This window comes from Patella vulgata, chromosome 6, assembly GCF_932274485.2.
Source record: "Patella vulgata chromosome 6, xgPatVulg1.2, whole genome shotgun sequence".
Taxonomy (NCBI): domain Eukaryota; kingdom Metazoa; phylum Mollusca; class Gastropoda; family Patellidae; genus Patella; species Patella vulgata.
In genome coordinates, this window is record NC_065884.2 from 23815247 (window position 1) to 23833382 (window position 18136).

The 18136-nt window shown below is 33.6% G+C and overlaps 2 protein-coding genes across 6 annotated transcripts in view; one reads left to right on the top strand and one right to left on the bottom strand.

The window, feature by feature from the left end:
• Positions 1–9125, bottom strand: part of LOC126823900 (RILP-like protein 1) — a 31278-nt gene extending 22153 nt beyond the window's left edge. For all 5 annotated transcript variants that reach the window (XM_050552972.2, XM_050552973.2, XM_050552970.2 and 2 more), the window contains exon 1: positions 8694–9125. In XM_050552972.2, coding sequence (XP_050408929.1) covers positions 8694–8996 — 303 coding nt within the window. In that variant the 5' untranslated portion in view covers positions 8997–9125. The remainder of the gene's footprint in view (positions 1–8693) is intronic.
• A 168-nt stretch (positions 9126–9293) lies between these two features.
• On the top strand, positions 9294–13514 carry LOC126823909 (transmembrane emp24 domain-containing protein 2). The gene is made up of 4 exons (XM_050552984.2): positions 9294–9571; positions 10535–10730; positions 11190–11297; positions 11530–13514. Exons 1-4 carry the CDS (start codon positions 9386–9388, stop codon positions 11652–11654), a joined length of 615 nt encoding a protein of 204 aa, XP_050408941.1. The 5' UTR covers positions 9294–9385; the 3' UTR covers positions 11655–13514.
• The last annotated feature ends 4622 nt before the right edge of the window (positions 13515–18136 follow it).

The following is an 18136-nucleotide window of genomic DNA, read 5'->3' on the forward strand; positions in this document are numbered from 1 at the left end:
ATTAAATTCCAAATTAACCGAGTCAATCAAGTGTTAAATTAAATAATAAGTTAACTCAATAAATTAATCAGGTAGCAGATATACAATAATAACCAATTTGGAATGTTAATTCCTGGATATAGATTAAACACATTGGGAATAGATTGAAAAGAGATACGTCACATCTTTAATAGTTATTTGGGGAATTTTTTCCGTGGGCCAATCACACTAATAATACTTGTTTTCAAGTTACATTTATTATTTACCTTTGCTTGAGGAAACATACTTTATTTAGTAACAAGTGGGTTTAGATCAATAAACAGTTATATGTCGAATCATTTGATGTTCGTCTAAAAGTTCATTTCTCTTACTTCAACAAAGAAATATTAAATGATGCAAGCATGTATCACATTGTTCAATGACAAAATGTACAGGAAATGTTTCAGCACCGAAGTTATCCTCCTTGTCCAAGGTGTACTAATATAAAATCAATGATTTTGTACATCATGAGAACAATTAGTGGATTCGAACCAGGAGTCGAGCCATACCTGACCTGTGAATCAAGCAAATTTTGGAACAAAACCTCTAAAACTGTGACATATCTTGGAATTATGACATTGTATCAAATATCAAGTATGGCAATCGATATACAATTGTCCAAGGAACAGCCTTCCAAGTTTCATATCGAACATATTCAATTGACAGAGCCTTAGGCTTTTTCGAAGAGTGTCACTCCCAAGAACAAGAGGCCTACATTGTACATAGACTAACAGGCAAGGGTTACTACAATAGTCTACATCCACACTAACAAGAGGGAATATAAAAATTACATACATGTAAAATTACTGAATCCATGCTAATATCAAATTATGTGTAAAACAAAAGGATAAAAAGTTTGAATAAAATGTCAACTGTGCATGTCTATAGAACAGTAAATTGATTAACGCTTTAAGCTGTCATACTGTTTTTAGATTAATACAATAACGTATGCACTAGAGACCAAAATTGCTTTTAACATAAAAATATCAGATCGATTGTACACTTCACACTATTAATATACGAGAGATATAATAAACTGAATCAACAGTAATATATCATAGCTCAATTAAAATAAAAACAATATAAAGCAATAATTGTCAATAATTCTGAAAGAGATATTTACTTTTCAGTTCAGTTTGTTAGAGAATCATTACTGCAGTATTGTGTGAAACTAATTATTTATGTGATTGTTTTTATAAACTTGAAAGGAGCCAGATATACCTTGATAAAATTGGGTCTAAGTATGCTAAAATATAAAGAAATAGCCTAAGCACATTGTTTAAAATGTTTAAAATCAAACTATTGAACCGTATTTAAGTCAATTAAGGAATTTCATTGTTCAGTTGTATTAGTGATTTGACTAAACCTATAGCAAATAGAAATGAAATAGGGTTTGACGTCCTACATTTCTGCAATGACTGGGCTAATGAAGACAGACATAATCCATACAGTGTGCTATGAGGGAAAGTTTGCCCAGACAGCGGCACTGCAGCCTACTTTTATTTCGAATTCAAGCGTTCTTTTACGTGCAAGCCAATGTGTGTTTGGGACCTCATTTTTTTTCCCCCGGCCTGAAACACTAAAAGGAACCACACTGTAAAATCCTGATGAACTTTTTCTGCCAACACCAGGATCGAACATGGGACCTCCAGAGTAGCAGGCCAGCTTCTTACCCAACGAGCCACCATGGCTCCCACAAATATATAGACATGGTTATCCCTTGAGCTAAATAACATGGAGATTTGAGAAGTTGGTATTTTTTCAAAAAGTATGAAAGAGCTACAGATATAGTTGCACAGGAGAAGGATAACAGTAGTAAGAGAGTCTTACATGCATAAATGCAACTAACCAGTCTTTTAAAGCAGCTCCTCAGGCCAAATAAATAAAAAGCCACATGAATAAGATGAAAGATGTTTCTATGTAGTTTAAAATTTCAAGACTTTGAACTAAAAGCTTTTGAACAACATACATGTACCAACCAATACAAGTACTTTTTGATTTTAAATTAGCCTCTTTCCAGAAGAAATAAGAAAGCATATTTAACAGGTGTTCGGAGAACAGAAAATACAATTAGTGTGGCCTCAGAACAAACTCTCAGAAGTCAGATTGATGGTAAAATTATTAAGTAACTAATTAATAATATTATCTACAGTTTAGGTCAAGGATATGCCCAAGTATTTTGCTGCCAAGGTAAGAGCCAACTACTTGCACACCAACACGCAACCCCAAATTGTCAACTTTGATTTTCAGAAAAAGAAATTCTGTAGAAAAAAGGGATAGCACAAAACATGAAAAGAATAAGTAAAATATCAACTCTATAAAACTATGGCCCTCAAAGGGCGACACCTTGGTTGACCATCCTAGGTAAGACTAATGTCAAAATAGTATATATATGTACATGTATATGTCTATTGCCTTTTAGACATCTTAATGCCACATAAATTTGTTAAGATTCATGACAAAATATTAGACAATTGATTACAGATAAATCAAGTTTTCTACAGTCTCTTGACTGTTTTCAAATTTAAGAAGTTATGATCGTACATGATTTATTATCTGATTTATAGGAAATTTACTGCAATATGAGGATAGTTTAAGTAACCCTACTGGGATTAAGGTAAGGGGATTATGTTTGATTATGAGTTATTAGGCATAACATGTATATTAAACTGCATGACATAATAAGAACCTCAACATTTAAATTACAAAGGCAGTATATATTACAAATGTCAACAGTGTAAAATTGAAACCCAGTAAAAGCTATTATTTTACATAAAAATAGCTTTATGGTTAGGTTACCAAAAACACTGGCTGCTAGGCAGCAAATCATACATCCAAGCAGTTTCCAAAAGATCAGATCATAATTCAAGCCTCTAGGGCAATAATAATTATGGAGGTTTATTGAAAATATCGGGGAAAAAAATAGGAAAGGAAACAGATATAATTTCCAGAAAGGTTAATAAATGCATCATCTAAGTGTCCACAAGGTACAAGGTACATGTATCATAACAATGGGGCATAACAATGGAAGTCATTATCATAAAATTGTGTAATTTCAATGAGATTGACGATGACAACCAATATTAATTTCAAAAAGATATATGGATTTGTGTAGCCTTTATTGTGTTTACCGGAAAAGCAAACAAGAGACAGTCATTGAAAAAAAAATAGGATAGATGTAATCAATTTAGATTTGCAGTCTATAGTGCCCAACAAGTCTATATAGTGCCCAACAACAAGATTTCATAACAAAGAAGCATAACTCTGGAGATGATGATTGAAAAATTCTAGAGGATTCTTCATTTTATTAATGCAACAGGCAACTCATATCAATTTCAAAATGATACATGTACATGAACATGGACTATTGTAGCCTCTTTTGTCCCTAACAAGAAATGTTAATGTCAGGAAGACAGATGGACATGTGTGACAGCAATAACAACCACATCAAAGTGTGGGTACATAAAAATGAAGCCTATCTCCATATACTGTCTTTTTTACCCATTCCATTCCATATGGATGATAATGCATTTACATGTATCTTCCTACGTGTATATCATGAGGAAAGATAGGTTGCAAGGCAATGAAACATATGCCCACAGCAGCTAAGTCGTCTGGACATTCAACAAGTGTTGTCGCATATTTTTTTCTATGTCAGTAATGAGAACATTTACAACACATGAAAACCTGATAACAAGTAATAACCCATAAAGTAATTACCAGAAAACATTAGTATTTGTTTCGATCGTTTGTCTCATGACCTTAAACAATTTGTACACTGTATATTAATTTGAGGCTCTAGAATGAATGAATGAATGAATGAAATAGAGTTTTAGCCTCTAGAACATCCACAAGATTTTTAAAAGTGATCAAGGGCCTTAACTCTGGCAGTATTAATCAAAAATCATTGAAAATGAATAGGATTCTTTGTCGCATGACCTTAAACACTGTGTATAAGTTTAAAGTCAATCAGATATTAACTTTAGCCTCTAGAGCATCGACAAGCAATTGTGTACATCTGCACTTTTTGGAAAATGTACATTCTCCCAAAGTCAAAGATGGATACATGTGTACTGTTGCAGTGGTTTAATGTTTATATTTATTATCATTGAAACTAGGACAAGAGGTGGTAACAAGACACGAGAAAACAAATTATTGTAGGTTATCAATGCCAGGAACATTGGCAAAGAAAGTCTTTACTACATGTACATGCACCACTACATATGAATCAACAATTCAGTATCACACTTCTTTGGAAACATCTTATTGTTAATGAATGTGTCTCTGGTGAATTCTCAGATGTTCTGTTCCAGTTTCTTGCTACAACTACGGTACTTTAATATTGAGAATATAAGCTAAGAGACTGCTAAGTGATTTTTGAGAGAAACTGACTATTAGTGTAATTTGATAATCCTAATAAAATCAACAGAAAATCACTTTCAGATTAAATTCCAGTAGTGATCGCTACACAATTTGGTTATTAATTCATGACTGACAAAACATAAAGAAAATCATTAGAAATCAATGATCACAAGATTAAAAGTAAGTTTGATTGATCTGTTAAACAATGAAGAGAACTGCCTGTCATCAACCCACGCCACATTTCATTATATGATGTAGATTGTAACTGATTACACAATCACATGAAACTAACACCAGTATAATTGTATCAAGCGTTGCATTAACCTTAAACACAGTCTACTGATTGGATTCAACACTGACAGTTTGATTTAAAAATAAAAACCATATTGTTCATGTCTTTTATAATAGACTAGTGACATTTTTATATTTTCTCACCAAAGGCCAATTGCTAATTACATCAGGGGTGTGGTGACCCACGATTTTGCACGAGGAACAAGATCCCATCCGGGCCCCAAAAAAAACAATATTAATAATATGTGTGTGCGAGGGTGGGTGGTGACAGTCCCTCCCAGTGCAGCCGGGTAATATTGGGCTGTGTGGAACATGCTAGAGTTAATTTGTGGCATATCTGAACCACGGTTATGATTATATTGTTGAAAACGGCATTGAAACCGCATGATTTTTTACCATTTGCGAGGGGGCGCAAAAACTCAAGGGGGTGCAGAAACTCAAAACCATGACACAAAACTTGTAATTGCGTCCCCCTCACTTAGCCCCTGAATTACATACATATATATTAATAAACTGTTGGAGGTCCTGGTTAGGAACAACTTTTAAGTGTTGTTTTATATGTATATGTATATATATGCCAACCAGCCCAACCTGTACATTGTACATAGGACCTTGATTTTTCCTTGTCAGGTCTTCTGTCCTGCCCCACTGACAGGGTGAAATCAGGCTGGAAAATCAGTAGGATCAAACCTGGGAGCCTCTGGTTAGTGAGCCGACAACTTACCGACTGAACCACCACGGTTCCCTGATCAGAGTAAATGAATCCATAAATAAAACATTATGAATTCTTTCCTTGATCTATTGTAGACTATACATGTATGTACATCGAAACACATGAACATCTAAAATAAGTACATGTATTTGTAACAAGATACATGTGTAACGGGCTTTTTGAAAATAAAAACAGCAACAGCACAGAATCCTAAAACATAAAATAATAATTATGTACAATGTATGTGCATGTAGAACCACTGAACTTGAGGAGGACGATTCCCAATATAGACAGAATACTGTTTTAATAACATGCAAATGTAGGAGGAAAGATAAAATGTTATTTTAGTGTGTCAATTACCAGTTCTTTGTTTCATCCAACAATCTTGAGTCCATAAAACACAAAACTGACAGATCTAAACACAGATTAGAGAGCACACATCATGGGTAATGGAAAATTAATCTTGAAATGGGCCAATCAATAAAACAAAATTATTCAGACATCAAGTCACATACATGTACATAGTACATAAAATGTACTTGTACATATTGTTTTAAATAAAGTGTATACCCATGCTTCCATATTAAACAGGCTTCTTCTCGACTTTTTAAATTAATTTGGGAATGGTTTTCAGGGAGACAAATTTTGTTCAATGTTATTTAATATTTACAAATTAAAGTGGCATTATGGAAGATTATATAAAGAGATGACAGTTCTCGCTATAATAGTTAAAAAAAAAAAATAGATAATGTAACAGGAACATGTTGAAAGTTTCAGTCAAATTACCGGTACTTCACTCTGAGCTGAGAAATACTCATTTTAGGAACACTTTAGCCTTGATTGTCACTGTTATCGTTTTGTGATAAAAAAAAGTGTCAATTATCCATTTTTACGGTTAATCATCAACAGCCGTTGAATGGCAGATCGGATTCAAATCTAATGAAAATCAGACCTGAACCTGACATACGAGAGTTGATTATGGTCTTGTCATGTTAATCATGTTAATGAATGTCGAAACCACGCCAGTTGCCTCAATGACAGACCTTATGATACAGCGTGCAATGGCGCAAACCATTCGGCCATCCCCCCTCCCCAAGCTAGTATGTATTCAAAGTGATTATTTATTTAAGAAAACAAGACCATGTGGATACAACACTTTCAATTTTGGCAGATGCTTTGAAGACAGTTGTCCTTTATGTAAATAATAGTACCATAATTTTCATCTCCTATCAATCAATAATGTAAACTCTGGCCTTTGATCTTCACTGACCATACCATATCAAATGTACATGTATTAGGCTAATTATCAATGTAATTAACATATTCATGAATCTACTGATTTGACCTAGCAGTAACATCAGTTACAAATTAGAAAAAGACACATATTATTGGAAAACAAGAAATTGATTGATCTGTGGAAGCAAGAATTCCATTAAGAACTTCAATAAGACCAAAGTTCTTTTTATCCATTCTTCAACTTCAAATGATTGGGCCCTCATTGGTAAATAGAACTGACATGTAATGTTGTTTTTTTTGTTTTTCTTTTATTAAATTTCCAACGGGTTTTTAAATAGTCTGTCAAACAACCAATAAATGCAAATGATATTAGTAATAGACCAGAAGATGGTCATTATACATGTGTTTTGTGGTGTATTAATTTATGATACTGTTGATTTACAGGGCAACTATGTGTACTTTATTCCAATCTATTGCTTACATGAACATATGTAGACCTTCCAAAGTTGGTGTTGAAATGTCTTTAATTTAGCTGAGCAAGGAATGCAATAAAGGTTTTCAGAGGAAATCGGGGAGGTCCCCAGCCACTACAAGTACATGTAGATGTTCTGAAATGCTTTGAAACATATCAAATGCATTCCAGACAACCCAATTCCATGAGATTATGCACATTTTTATAAATAAATTGTCAAAAACATTGTATAAAATCAGTCAAAAATTTGATTTTAAAGAGATATAATTAAAACATATCATTACCAATACTAACATGCTGCACTAAGCAAGCATTACAATTACAGGACAGTGATCAAGATATTTTGGAGAGATTTGTCAGTGACAGACAGAGATCTCTGTTGCTTGGATATGTTGCAGCCAAATACTTATGCAAGTCTAAAGTGATGATTGACAATAGAAAATCTAACATTTGCAAATTTAGACATCTGAGAAGATATACATGTATATTCTGGGAATTACACAAGATTTCTAAACTCTTCCAAGAGAATGGGATGTTAGTTTTCATTTCTTGAGAATCACTGAAATTCAGTGTGACAAGGTAGATCTAGACACATTATTAATTAAGATTTGCACTCATGTCAGCCTAAGCCGTTTTACAGGAGTTCAGCATAATCCTGGCACATAATACTTTAATCTCAGTGGGTCAATGCTTGGTTTTTCAATAATTAGATGAGTTCATGTTTACATGTACATGTAGTTCGAACATGATATTATGTATTTCTCATTAAAAGTGACAATCTTTAATTTGTATACCTTCGCCATGTATACATGACAATATATGATATATGTAATTGTATTAGTAAACGAAGTGGATATTTAACCGTATCTATTTCTGCTATTTTACCGTACATCGTTTCGGCGCAGAAGCACAATTTACTGGAAAAACATAAACCACTGACAGTCTTAGTACTTAAATTAAAACCAAAATCCGCAGAAATGCGGCCTCGACCAAAATAGAATAATATTCTACATGCTTTTCTACAATTTACATTTATTATCTTATTTTCTTTTAAAAATAATTCTCCAGTTTCTACCATAGAAATTCAAGTATGGCTATTTCGTTCCTTTATAAGAAACGGAAAAAGAAGCAATGTTAGACAAAGAACGAATAGAACTGTTGGGTTAGGTTTTGGGTTAGAGTTTGGGTTATGGGTTAATGTCAGACGCCAAAAAGAAAACTGCTAAGTCCAGGTATCAGAGAACTGCGCATGTAAAACGGAAGCGTACGGCAAAATAGTAAATAAAGTAAAGCGCCGTTTACTGCCATTAGTAAAACTAATAGTGCGATACATAAAATAGGAATCAAGCGCCGTTTACTGCCATTAGTAAAACTAATAGTGCGATACATAAAATAGGAATCCTACAGTTTATTGTTACCGTACAATCATTGTTGTATTTACTCATTTGGATTTATGTTGTATTTACTCATTTGGATTTAACAACGGCAAATAGAAGAGCTTTTCTATCGGAACCAGAACCAGGTTACAATAACATGCATAAGACAGTTAAATGGCATTTATGTCGGATATCATTATCAATCATTGAATCAAATATTTTATACCTGTTCAAATCTTGCTCTTTCCTGGGCTTTTTCATTTTTTTCTGTTTCTAGTTTATCAACTACATATCTCAACTGTGTTATTTCCTCACTTTCTTTTTCATATTTATTGGCTAGATTCTCTAACTGTTCTAAAGTTCTGATGACTTTGGGCATGAGATCAGTGACAGACTCGTGACCATAACTTGTTATTAACTTGTCAAATTCTTGGGCTATCCCCGCAGCCTGATCATAAACGTCTGTCACAGATATGGACACAATTTCTTCCGAGGCCATCATCCTTCTTCTACAAGCGAACGGATCCATTAGAGATGTTACAGCAAATACCCATGACACCTTCTAGTCTACATAGTTTATAACCAGAAATAATAATCAATTCACATTATATTTAGTCACGAGCCCAGCCCACTTCGCAATCAATATCAACCGCGGAGTTCAACTTCCGGGTTGTTTGTGGATCGCGTAAAACATATTACAAATAAATTAGGGAATATTTTTGAAATAGTAATAAATGTCTCTGGAGATTCCAAAAATAATTATCTTAGATAAAAATACTTCTTTCCTCTTTTGTTTTTAAGCAGGTGCGTGTCCGTTTGTACCGGATCTTTAACGCGCATGCGTAAAGTTAATTTACGTGGCACCGTGCATGCTGACGAAAAAATTTACTTGGAAACGACGAAAATTAACACTTAAAAATGAACTCTTTTAGTTTAATTGCTAGACTGGCTTTTGCACTAGTATTTGTATCATATATCGAATGTTACTTTATTCAAATTGACGCCCATGCTGAAGAGTGTTTCTTTGACAAAGTCACATCGGGTACTAAAATGTCCCTCATGTTTGAAGTGGCAGAAGGTGGATTTTTGGATATTGACGTGAAGGTACTGAACTGCGAATTTGTTATTTTGTTTTTACCTATAACTTGACATATTTTATTGTATGTATGTGCAATATATTAATGCCATAGAGAAATATCAGCTGAAGTTATATTTTTATGCTTCCATCTGTGAAACAAGTCTGTAGCTGGTTCTTTTTCTCAAATGACAAAATGTGAAAAAGGCAATTGCCAATTGGCATACACATTTATCAATATGACATAGTAATATAGTAGATATCTCTATCAGTATCATGCATAGTTTCAGGTTTTTTTTATGCCAGATCACCTTTGTATTTGATTGAGAAATGAAATGAAATGACGTCCTACTGTTCTGCTCCGAACTGGGCTAATGAAGACGGGCATACGCCATACAGTGTGCTATGAGGGAAATTTTGCCCAGACAGTGACACTAGGGCCTACTTTTATATCATATTCCAACTGTCAAGGGATCTTTTACGTGCACGCCAATGTGTACACGGGACCTCGGTTTTTCATCTCATCCGAATGACTAGACCACTGTCCTTCTCAGGCCCTCCGTCCAGCATCACTGACAAGGGGGAACCACGCCAGAAAATCTGGATGAACTTTCTCGACCAATGCAGGGATCGAACACCCGACCTCCAGGCTAACGAGCCAGCGTCTTACCCACTTAGCTACCGTGACCCCTGTATCTGATTGAGTGGCAAACACCAAAAAATATGTAAGGCAGTATGGTCATCATGAAAATGTTGCCTAGATCGATCCAATAATATTGCTATTAAATTCAATTCTGAAAAGAATGAGTAACCTTCAAGACTTTGATGTAAATGTCTCAAAACATGTTCTAAATTGATCAAATCGTGATCTAGTATTTGTGTAAGCATGTATGTTGTAAAAATTTCAAATGTTTCTACAATGGTATAATTTATATACTAAATAATGAAATGTACTGTTATACATGTAGGCTAGATGTGTTTTTTTTCTGCAGATTTATGGCCCAGACGGAAAAGTTATTCACTCTGGTGATCGTGAATCAAATGGCAAATACACTTTCGCAGCTCATATGGACGGTGTTTACAAATATTGCTTTGGAAACAAGATGTCAACAATGACACCTAAAATTGTCATGTTCAGTATGGATATTGGAGAAAAACCCAAAGAACAAGAAAATATGGAAAATGATGGTAAATGTTCTTTTGTTGTAAAATATTAGCTTGCAATCCATTCATTATGTGATGTGATTGACAGCATCTAACTTCCAAGTGCATAGGGTTGAAGATTAAAGGGGGGTAACTCTCTTTTTTAAGAACTATGCATCTATATTACATTAGTTGTCATGGAACATTAGTTTTATCAACCACACTAAATTTAATAATATTTTCTTATAAGTCCTCCCTTTACTTTATTTTATTTGGATCATTCTTTTTTTGATACATTGTAACTATGTGTTACTTGGAGATTAAGGGGAGATAGACTTCTGACTATAATTCAAGTTGAAAACAAATTTGGGAATTCATTTCTTAGTAACAAATGAGATGTTTTTTATCACCTACAACATTTCATCAAGATTACAAATTGCCACATATGAAGTTGCAAAGCACTAAAAAGGAAAAATGTTTGTTTTAACACTATTTATTTTTCAGCTCATCATAATAAACTGTCTGAAATGGTCGTTGAGTTAGCAACTGCTTTAACTGGTGTAAAACATGAACAAGAATATATGGAAGTTAGAGAAAGAATACATAGAGCAAGTAAGTACCAGTACATGTATAATCTTTCAATTGATTGGTGTTACAGATTAATGGAGAATTACTCTGATATGGCCAAGTTCAAATAGTACTGGCAAGATACAGCAGAACAACATTCTTGTAAGAATGAAGAAAGCAATGTTAAGAATTTTACTTTTACAAAATTGGCATAGCTACCAATTACATATTTTGCTATTTTAAATGTTTAATCAAATTTTTCTTCTTTTCTTTTCAGTCAATGACAATACTAACTCTCGTGTGGTATTATGGTCATTTTTTGAAGCCTTAGTATTAGTAGCTATGACATTAGGACAAGTTTATTATCTTAAAAGATTTTTTGAAGTTCGACGTGTGGTGTAATATATTGAGAATAGAAAGTTAGAGACTTTATAAATTGCTTCCATGGTTTGAAATGTAAATGGTGAAGATATTCATTTTAGGAGGAGCACAAGACTTTAATATCCGTAATATGTTATAAAGCATGGAACGTCATCATGTTAATATATTGATGCAGTGGAGCTTTTATGGCATCTTTGTGAACCAAAACAGATACCTTTCTAAATAACAGTACATAACTCTTATTTTAAATTTATTGTTAATTCTGTTACTATGTGTAGTTTTCATTGGTACTATTTTCAAAAGTGGCCTTTAGCGTGTAACTTTATAATTTATCATTACTTGTATTGTTCAATGCAAGGATAAAAAAGGGTAATTCAAGGAAAATCACAGTACCTCACTATCAACTTGTACTAACAAAAAGTTGGCTGATTTTATTATTATTGCCCAAAGCTCCACTGTTTCTGATGTGCCCCTTCATCCTTGATGTAATTTGATGAATGAATGATGAATGTTATTTTATGTTTGTAAAGGTTATAGATCTAAAGGCAAAGCATGGCTTGGTTCATTCCTGGCTTAGGTGTATGGCTTTATTTTAGCAATCTCTCTGTATCACAATAGAATTAATGTATTTTTGACTGATAATACAGAGATGAAAAAACATGTGTTGTTCCTTTACCAACTCATAGTATAATGTCAATCTAAGTTAAATTAAAGATATATTTCCTCGACAGACACAATCTAGAATACATAAATATCGACTGAAAAATATATATAACTTATCTTTCAATATCATTCAAGGGAAGTTTATTTGACATGCTTTTTGACAATTTGCAAATTTTTATTGGCACTGGAACATGTATGTAGTAAATTTGGGAGATGTGAATGGTAGTGACGCTTAACACTTAACTTATTTAATTTATTGTGGGCGATTTGAGGAAACGTATCTTTAAAAGTAAAGAGGTATACATGATGGATTGTATGTGATTACATGTGTTATATAAGCCTTTGGTATAAATGATATTCTTTGTTTAGAATAGATGCAATGTACTACTTAGAACATCTATATTAATGCAACCATCATTTATTACATAGTTTATACTATATGTGAACCCAATTAATGTTTTAAATATAGATGAATATGGAGTAATGTTCATGTATATAAAATGAAGGATTGTTTAAGTTGTGTTGTCACTATTAGATGTTGATGTATATTTTATACATAAATTTTTTAGTCCATTTGCATGTTATACTATCTGTAAATCATTTAAAGAGACAGTTTGGAGTCCAATTTTTAATGTGAATTTATTATGCCAGAATACTTGATAATGATCAACATAATGAGATTAATCTTTGTTTACACAAACTGAATACAGATGTTAAAGATTAAAGCATGTTATACAGACCATAGTGAAGTTTGAATTTGTCTACATAATTCATCTTTCTTAGATAAATAATATTATAAAATCTTAGGGATTTCGAGAAATTTAATTTGGGAAAGCCATACTCTACTTCCTGTTAAAATTCTTTTCTCCTTTTTTTTTTCTTTTTGTTGTTGTAAATACCAAATTTGTGTGTAATTTGTTTGGTGTATAATTTAAGTAATAAGTAAGTTGTTAATTTTGATATATTATTCATAATGGAAAAAGGAGCAAGACAGTCATATAAAATACGTCCCAATAATTACGTAATGAAGTGCACAGTAAAGTTTAAACATGGTTATTGACTATTTTTTTTTTATGTCTATTTGGTTGCTCATAAATCCAATACTTATATTAATTCATCTTTAATATGTAAATATTTTATTCTCCAAAATAGGTGGTAAGAGGACGTCAATTCCATACTAATTTTATTTTGAAAAAATAAAACAAAATAATATTTTCACACATAGCTTTGTTTTTGATCTTCATCAATAAGTATTTTGAGAAAATGGTTTTGATGATCATTAGTTTATAGGCTATTTGAAAATAGTGTCACACTTTGTTTGTAGCAATAGCACATCATACAGATACTAAAACAGTAGATGTGAAATATCCTTCAATTCCATTTGAAGGTTATTCTATAATGTCAATAAATTGTTCGGTGTTAACAAGACCCTTCCAGTCATCTGGTGGTCTTTTTACACTTGTTATCTAGGAAATTCTACATATATCTGAAAGCAACAAGCACAGTTAGCTCTTGAAGATTACCACCATGTGCCGTATTTACTTCAATTATTGTAGCGATTCGTATATTGTTTAATAGCATTGAATCATGTGACTCACACATCGTTCAAAGGATAGTTGTTGCCATACTAGTTGTTTTTTTGGTCAATATTCACCGTTTTTACCAATCAATCTATTTTTGGCTAAACTACTACGCGTTAATTATTACTTGACTTGTTGATTAAGAAGTCAATCAACTTTTATTTATCGACTACAATAACAGTCATATCATGTGGTTTATAATTCGAGTAATTAGCACCTTTAACGGTAATTTTGATAATCCGGTAAAAAAAACAAAACAAGCATACTGATTATGCATAAATGGTTCAGTATGTTGCACTTTGTGAAAATAAGCCACGTGGCGGCGAAGACGTTCTCGGGATTCGACGCTCGATCCGTACGAATTCCCGGTAACCGTTGGATCATACATTTAATGGTTTCACTGAGCAGTTGTTAGTTAAATTTAAATCTTCATTGATTTGAATATAATCCACTGATAGAACACTGCATACACCGAGAAACATAATATATTTTCTCCGGCAGAATCTCCAATGCCGAATGCCTAATCCCTATGAAACGTGACATGCATCGGTTGGAATTAGGTCAATAAACCAAGCGATGCTAAATTTAGTTTAAATAGCCTTCACCATTATGATTATTCATTTTATACACATGCTCGACATGCTGTCAGAGGTTTAATTTTGAATATTGTTGTTATTATCGAAAGCTATGCCATAGTGGTACGGAATTTTATTTTGTAAAGCAATTTCAATTATGGTGACCATTGTGCCGTTTGTCTGTCATCTACGAATGAATAAAAACTTTGCAAGTAAATTACTTGACTTGTCAAAGGTTTTGTCTAATATGAAGAAATACCATGGTGCCGTATCAGCTTATTTTGGCAACGGCATTTTCTGATAAACTGACGAACTACTATTATTACGAACATTTCGCTTTATCCATAGAATAAACGAAGACTAATTTATTCGTGAATTTTACTGACGTGAACTTCATGCTCACGCTAGTAGCCTACGTTAGTTAAAAACGGAAAATTTTCGGAAAGTTGTACAATGTACCTAAAACTTTCAGAAGGATGTACAATGTACCTAATTATTCATCGTTATTTTTGTGATAATCACATATATTAGCCTATTCAGAATACGTCATTCTCCATCACAAATTAACAAGAATTATGTTGTTGAAGTCTGGTTGTGTTAAAGGGAATGGGAGCTTATAATTACCCCCATTCCTACCGGGACGCCATTTGGCCCAGTTCTTGCAGGTTCATTTCAAAATGAATTAAGAACCCTGGTTTTCACTCATTGATCATTTTGTTACTGATCAAACAACTATTTTATTCCACATATTTTGTCTCGGTTATTGGTATGCAGCCCATTGCTCACGTAAAGTGAATTTGCGTGCGTGAGTAGCTTAAATTTAACCACTCGCCCAAGGTTAATTTTGCGTGAATGATTAATTGCTCGCCATCATTTTCATCGCGGCATGCCCTGGCGATAGACTTAGTTTATGGTTTACAATTATTATTCCACAGCACATCTCAGAAACCATTCAACTTAATGAAGTCTTGTTTCAAACTTGCATAATTCATACATGTAGGACTGTATTCGATCTGTTGATACTTTGACAGTGTAATTCTATAAAGAACAATGGTGGTTTGTAATTTGAACTCAATTTTTATACGCCCACATTGAAATGTGGTCGTATATTGTCGTCGCCCCCGTCCGTCCGTCCGTCCGTCCGGCGTCCACAATTGCTTGTGGACGCTCTAGAGGCTAAAGTTAATATCTGATCGACTTTAAATTTATACACAGTGTTTAAGGTCTTGAGACGAAGAAGCCTATTGATTTTCAGCGATTTCCGATAATTACTGCCAGAGTTATGACCCTTGATCACTTCAAAAAATCTTGTGGACGCTCTAAAGGCCGAAGTTAATATCCGATTGACTTTAAATTTATACACAGTGTTTAAGGTCATGATAATTACTGCCAGAGTTATGGCCCTTGATCACTTCAAAAAATCTTGTGGATGCTCTGGAAGCGAAAGTTAATATTCCATTGACTTTAAATTTATACACAGTGTTTAAGGTCATGAGACGAAGAAGCCTATTGATTTTCAGCGATTTCCAATATTTGCTGCCAGAGTTATGGCCCTTGATCACTTTGAAAAATCTTGTGGACGCTCTAGAGGCCAAAGTTAATATCCGATTGACTTTCAATTTATACACAGTGTGTAAGGTCATGAGACGAAGAAGCCTATTGATTTTCAGCGATTTCCGATAATTACTGCCAGAGTTATGACCCTTGATCACTTCAAAAATGGTGGTTTGTAATTTGAACTCAATTTTTATACGCCCACATTGAAATGTGGTCGTATATTGTCGTCGCCCCCGTCCATCCGTCCGTCCGGCGTCCACAATTGCTTGTGGACGCTCTAGAGGCTAAAGTTAATATCCGATTGAGTTTAAATTTATACACAGTGTTTGAAGTCATGAGACGAAGATTCCTATTGATTTTCAACGATTTCCGATAATTACTGCCAAAGTTATGGCCCTTGATCACTTTGCAAAATCTTGTGACGCTCTAAAGGCTAAAGTTATCATCCGATTGACTTCAGATTGATACACAGAGTTTAAGATCTTGAGACGAACAAGTATATTGATTTTCAATGAATTTTTATGACTTGAACAATTAAATCCATGATATTAAAAGCTTTGCATACAAAACGTTAGCATGGGGCAGAACTTTATAAAAACCAAACAAATTCTAATAGTTTTCTGATAATTACTTCGTGAGTTGTTGCTCTTAATCAGATTTTAGTGTATTATAAATGTTTAATTACCGAAAAAAGTAAAAATATGCGACAACCCTTGTTGACTGCCCGGACGATTTAGTTGCTGTGGGCGTATGTTTCGTTGCCTGGCAACCTATCTTTGTCTATTTCGCTACTAGAGCCAGGTAGCACAATTGGGGTGCCTGATACTATTTTCAGTACGCCTTACAGCTACACACTACTAGTATTTGGTTGTTGATTACTCATAACACAGAGATTGTCTATCCCTGTACTTTCCACAACCGTGCACAGCATGTTGATGACTGGATCTTCTTGTTCTTGTATGAAGAATGCTTATTAAAGATACACTCCCCCGTACAAACTGGGTGATGTAATGGTATAAATGGACTAAAAACATATTCATACTAATTAATTTGTCATAATTTTGCTTCAGATCCTTCTCAAACATTGTAATTGCCAAGGAATGCCCTGCTATAAAAATTCAATCAAACCGGGTCATGTTTATGTCACGTGACTTACCTCTCTCGGAAGTCAGAGGAGAATTCATTGCATACATAAGACGATGTTGTCTTTAACCACTTACTATTTATTACAAGTATTTATTACAATTCTCGGATCATCCACTACCCACGTCTTTTTCCGTCATTTTTATCTCAGAAAGTATTGTACGTCTAACTCTTCATAAAGTTTATCAACTATTACATCAAGCGCTCAATGTTCGCGTGTGACCTTTGACATCACGCGTGCAGAAATTCCTAATCGTCGGGCTGTCGATTAGGGGAACCCTTACATTTTTGTCCTGTATACGCTTCATGCGTGTTTTTCGGGGAATCCAGTATCTTTCTAGTAAGATTGGATATCTTTACTTTCCATATATACCAAAATTGCCATACTTTTATTGGAAATAACCACCCGATAAATACTTTTCTGGGAACCCATCCATTGATTAGTTAATTTGTAAACTCATTTCCAAACTTCAATAATCACAAATCAGTCCTTCCCAGTTGTATCCATTGCACATTATCTCAGGCATATGATATTTGAGATATTTTATTAAAAACATAATATAAAACGATCACATTTCGCCTTCGATATTTTCAAAGAATTCTGCCTATAGTTCTTGAAATCTGAAAAATAGTCCTTTAATTGTGTTCTTTTCCTGACAGCAGCAGAATATTTCTGAAGAAAAACATGGCTTACAATGTTCCAAAGCTCATATTACTTTACTTTAATCTCGAACAATAAAATGAATCTCAATGAACAAATAAAAAAAATTACTGGATGTAACATCAAGTTTATTTTCTTATTGCAGCAAACTTTGACCAAACACAATTTATTTTATTATTTTAAGACTAAAGGGAGACAATCCGCGAAAGACTCGGATGGCCAATGCTCGGTTGTCTTTTTGACCAAACGAAAATTGCAGACTAAAGAAAGATATCCCTTGCAAGAATAATCGTGGTGGTAATGCTATGCAATGGGTTATGGTTT

Bases quoted from the DNA above. Each gene is read 5' to 3' on its own strand.
- LOC126823909 (XM_050552984.2), top strand. From the start codon at position 9,386: ATGAACTCTTTTAGTTTAATTGCTAGACTGGCTTTTGCACTAGTATTT. The intron at 9,572-10,534 runs GTACTGAACTGC...TTTTTTCTGCAG, and splicing joins TTTTGGATATTGACGTGAAG to ATTTATGGCCCAGACGGAAA. The intron at 10,731-11,189 runs GTAAATGTTCTT...TTTATTTTTCAG, and splicing joins AGAAAATATGGAAAATGATG to CTCATCATAATAAACTGTCT.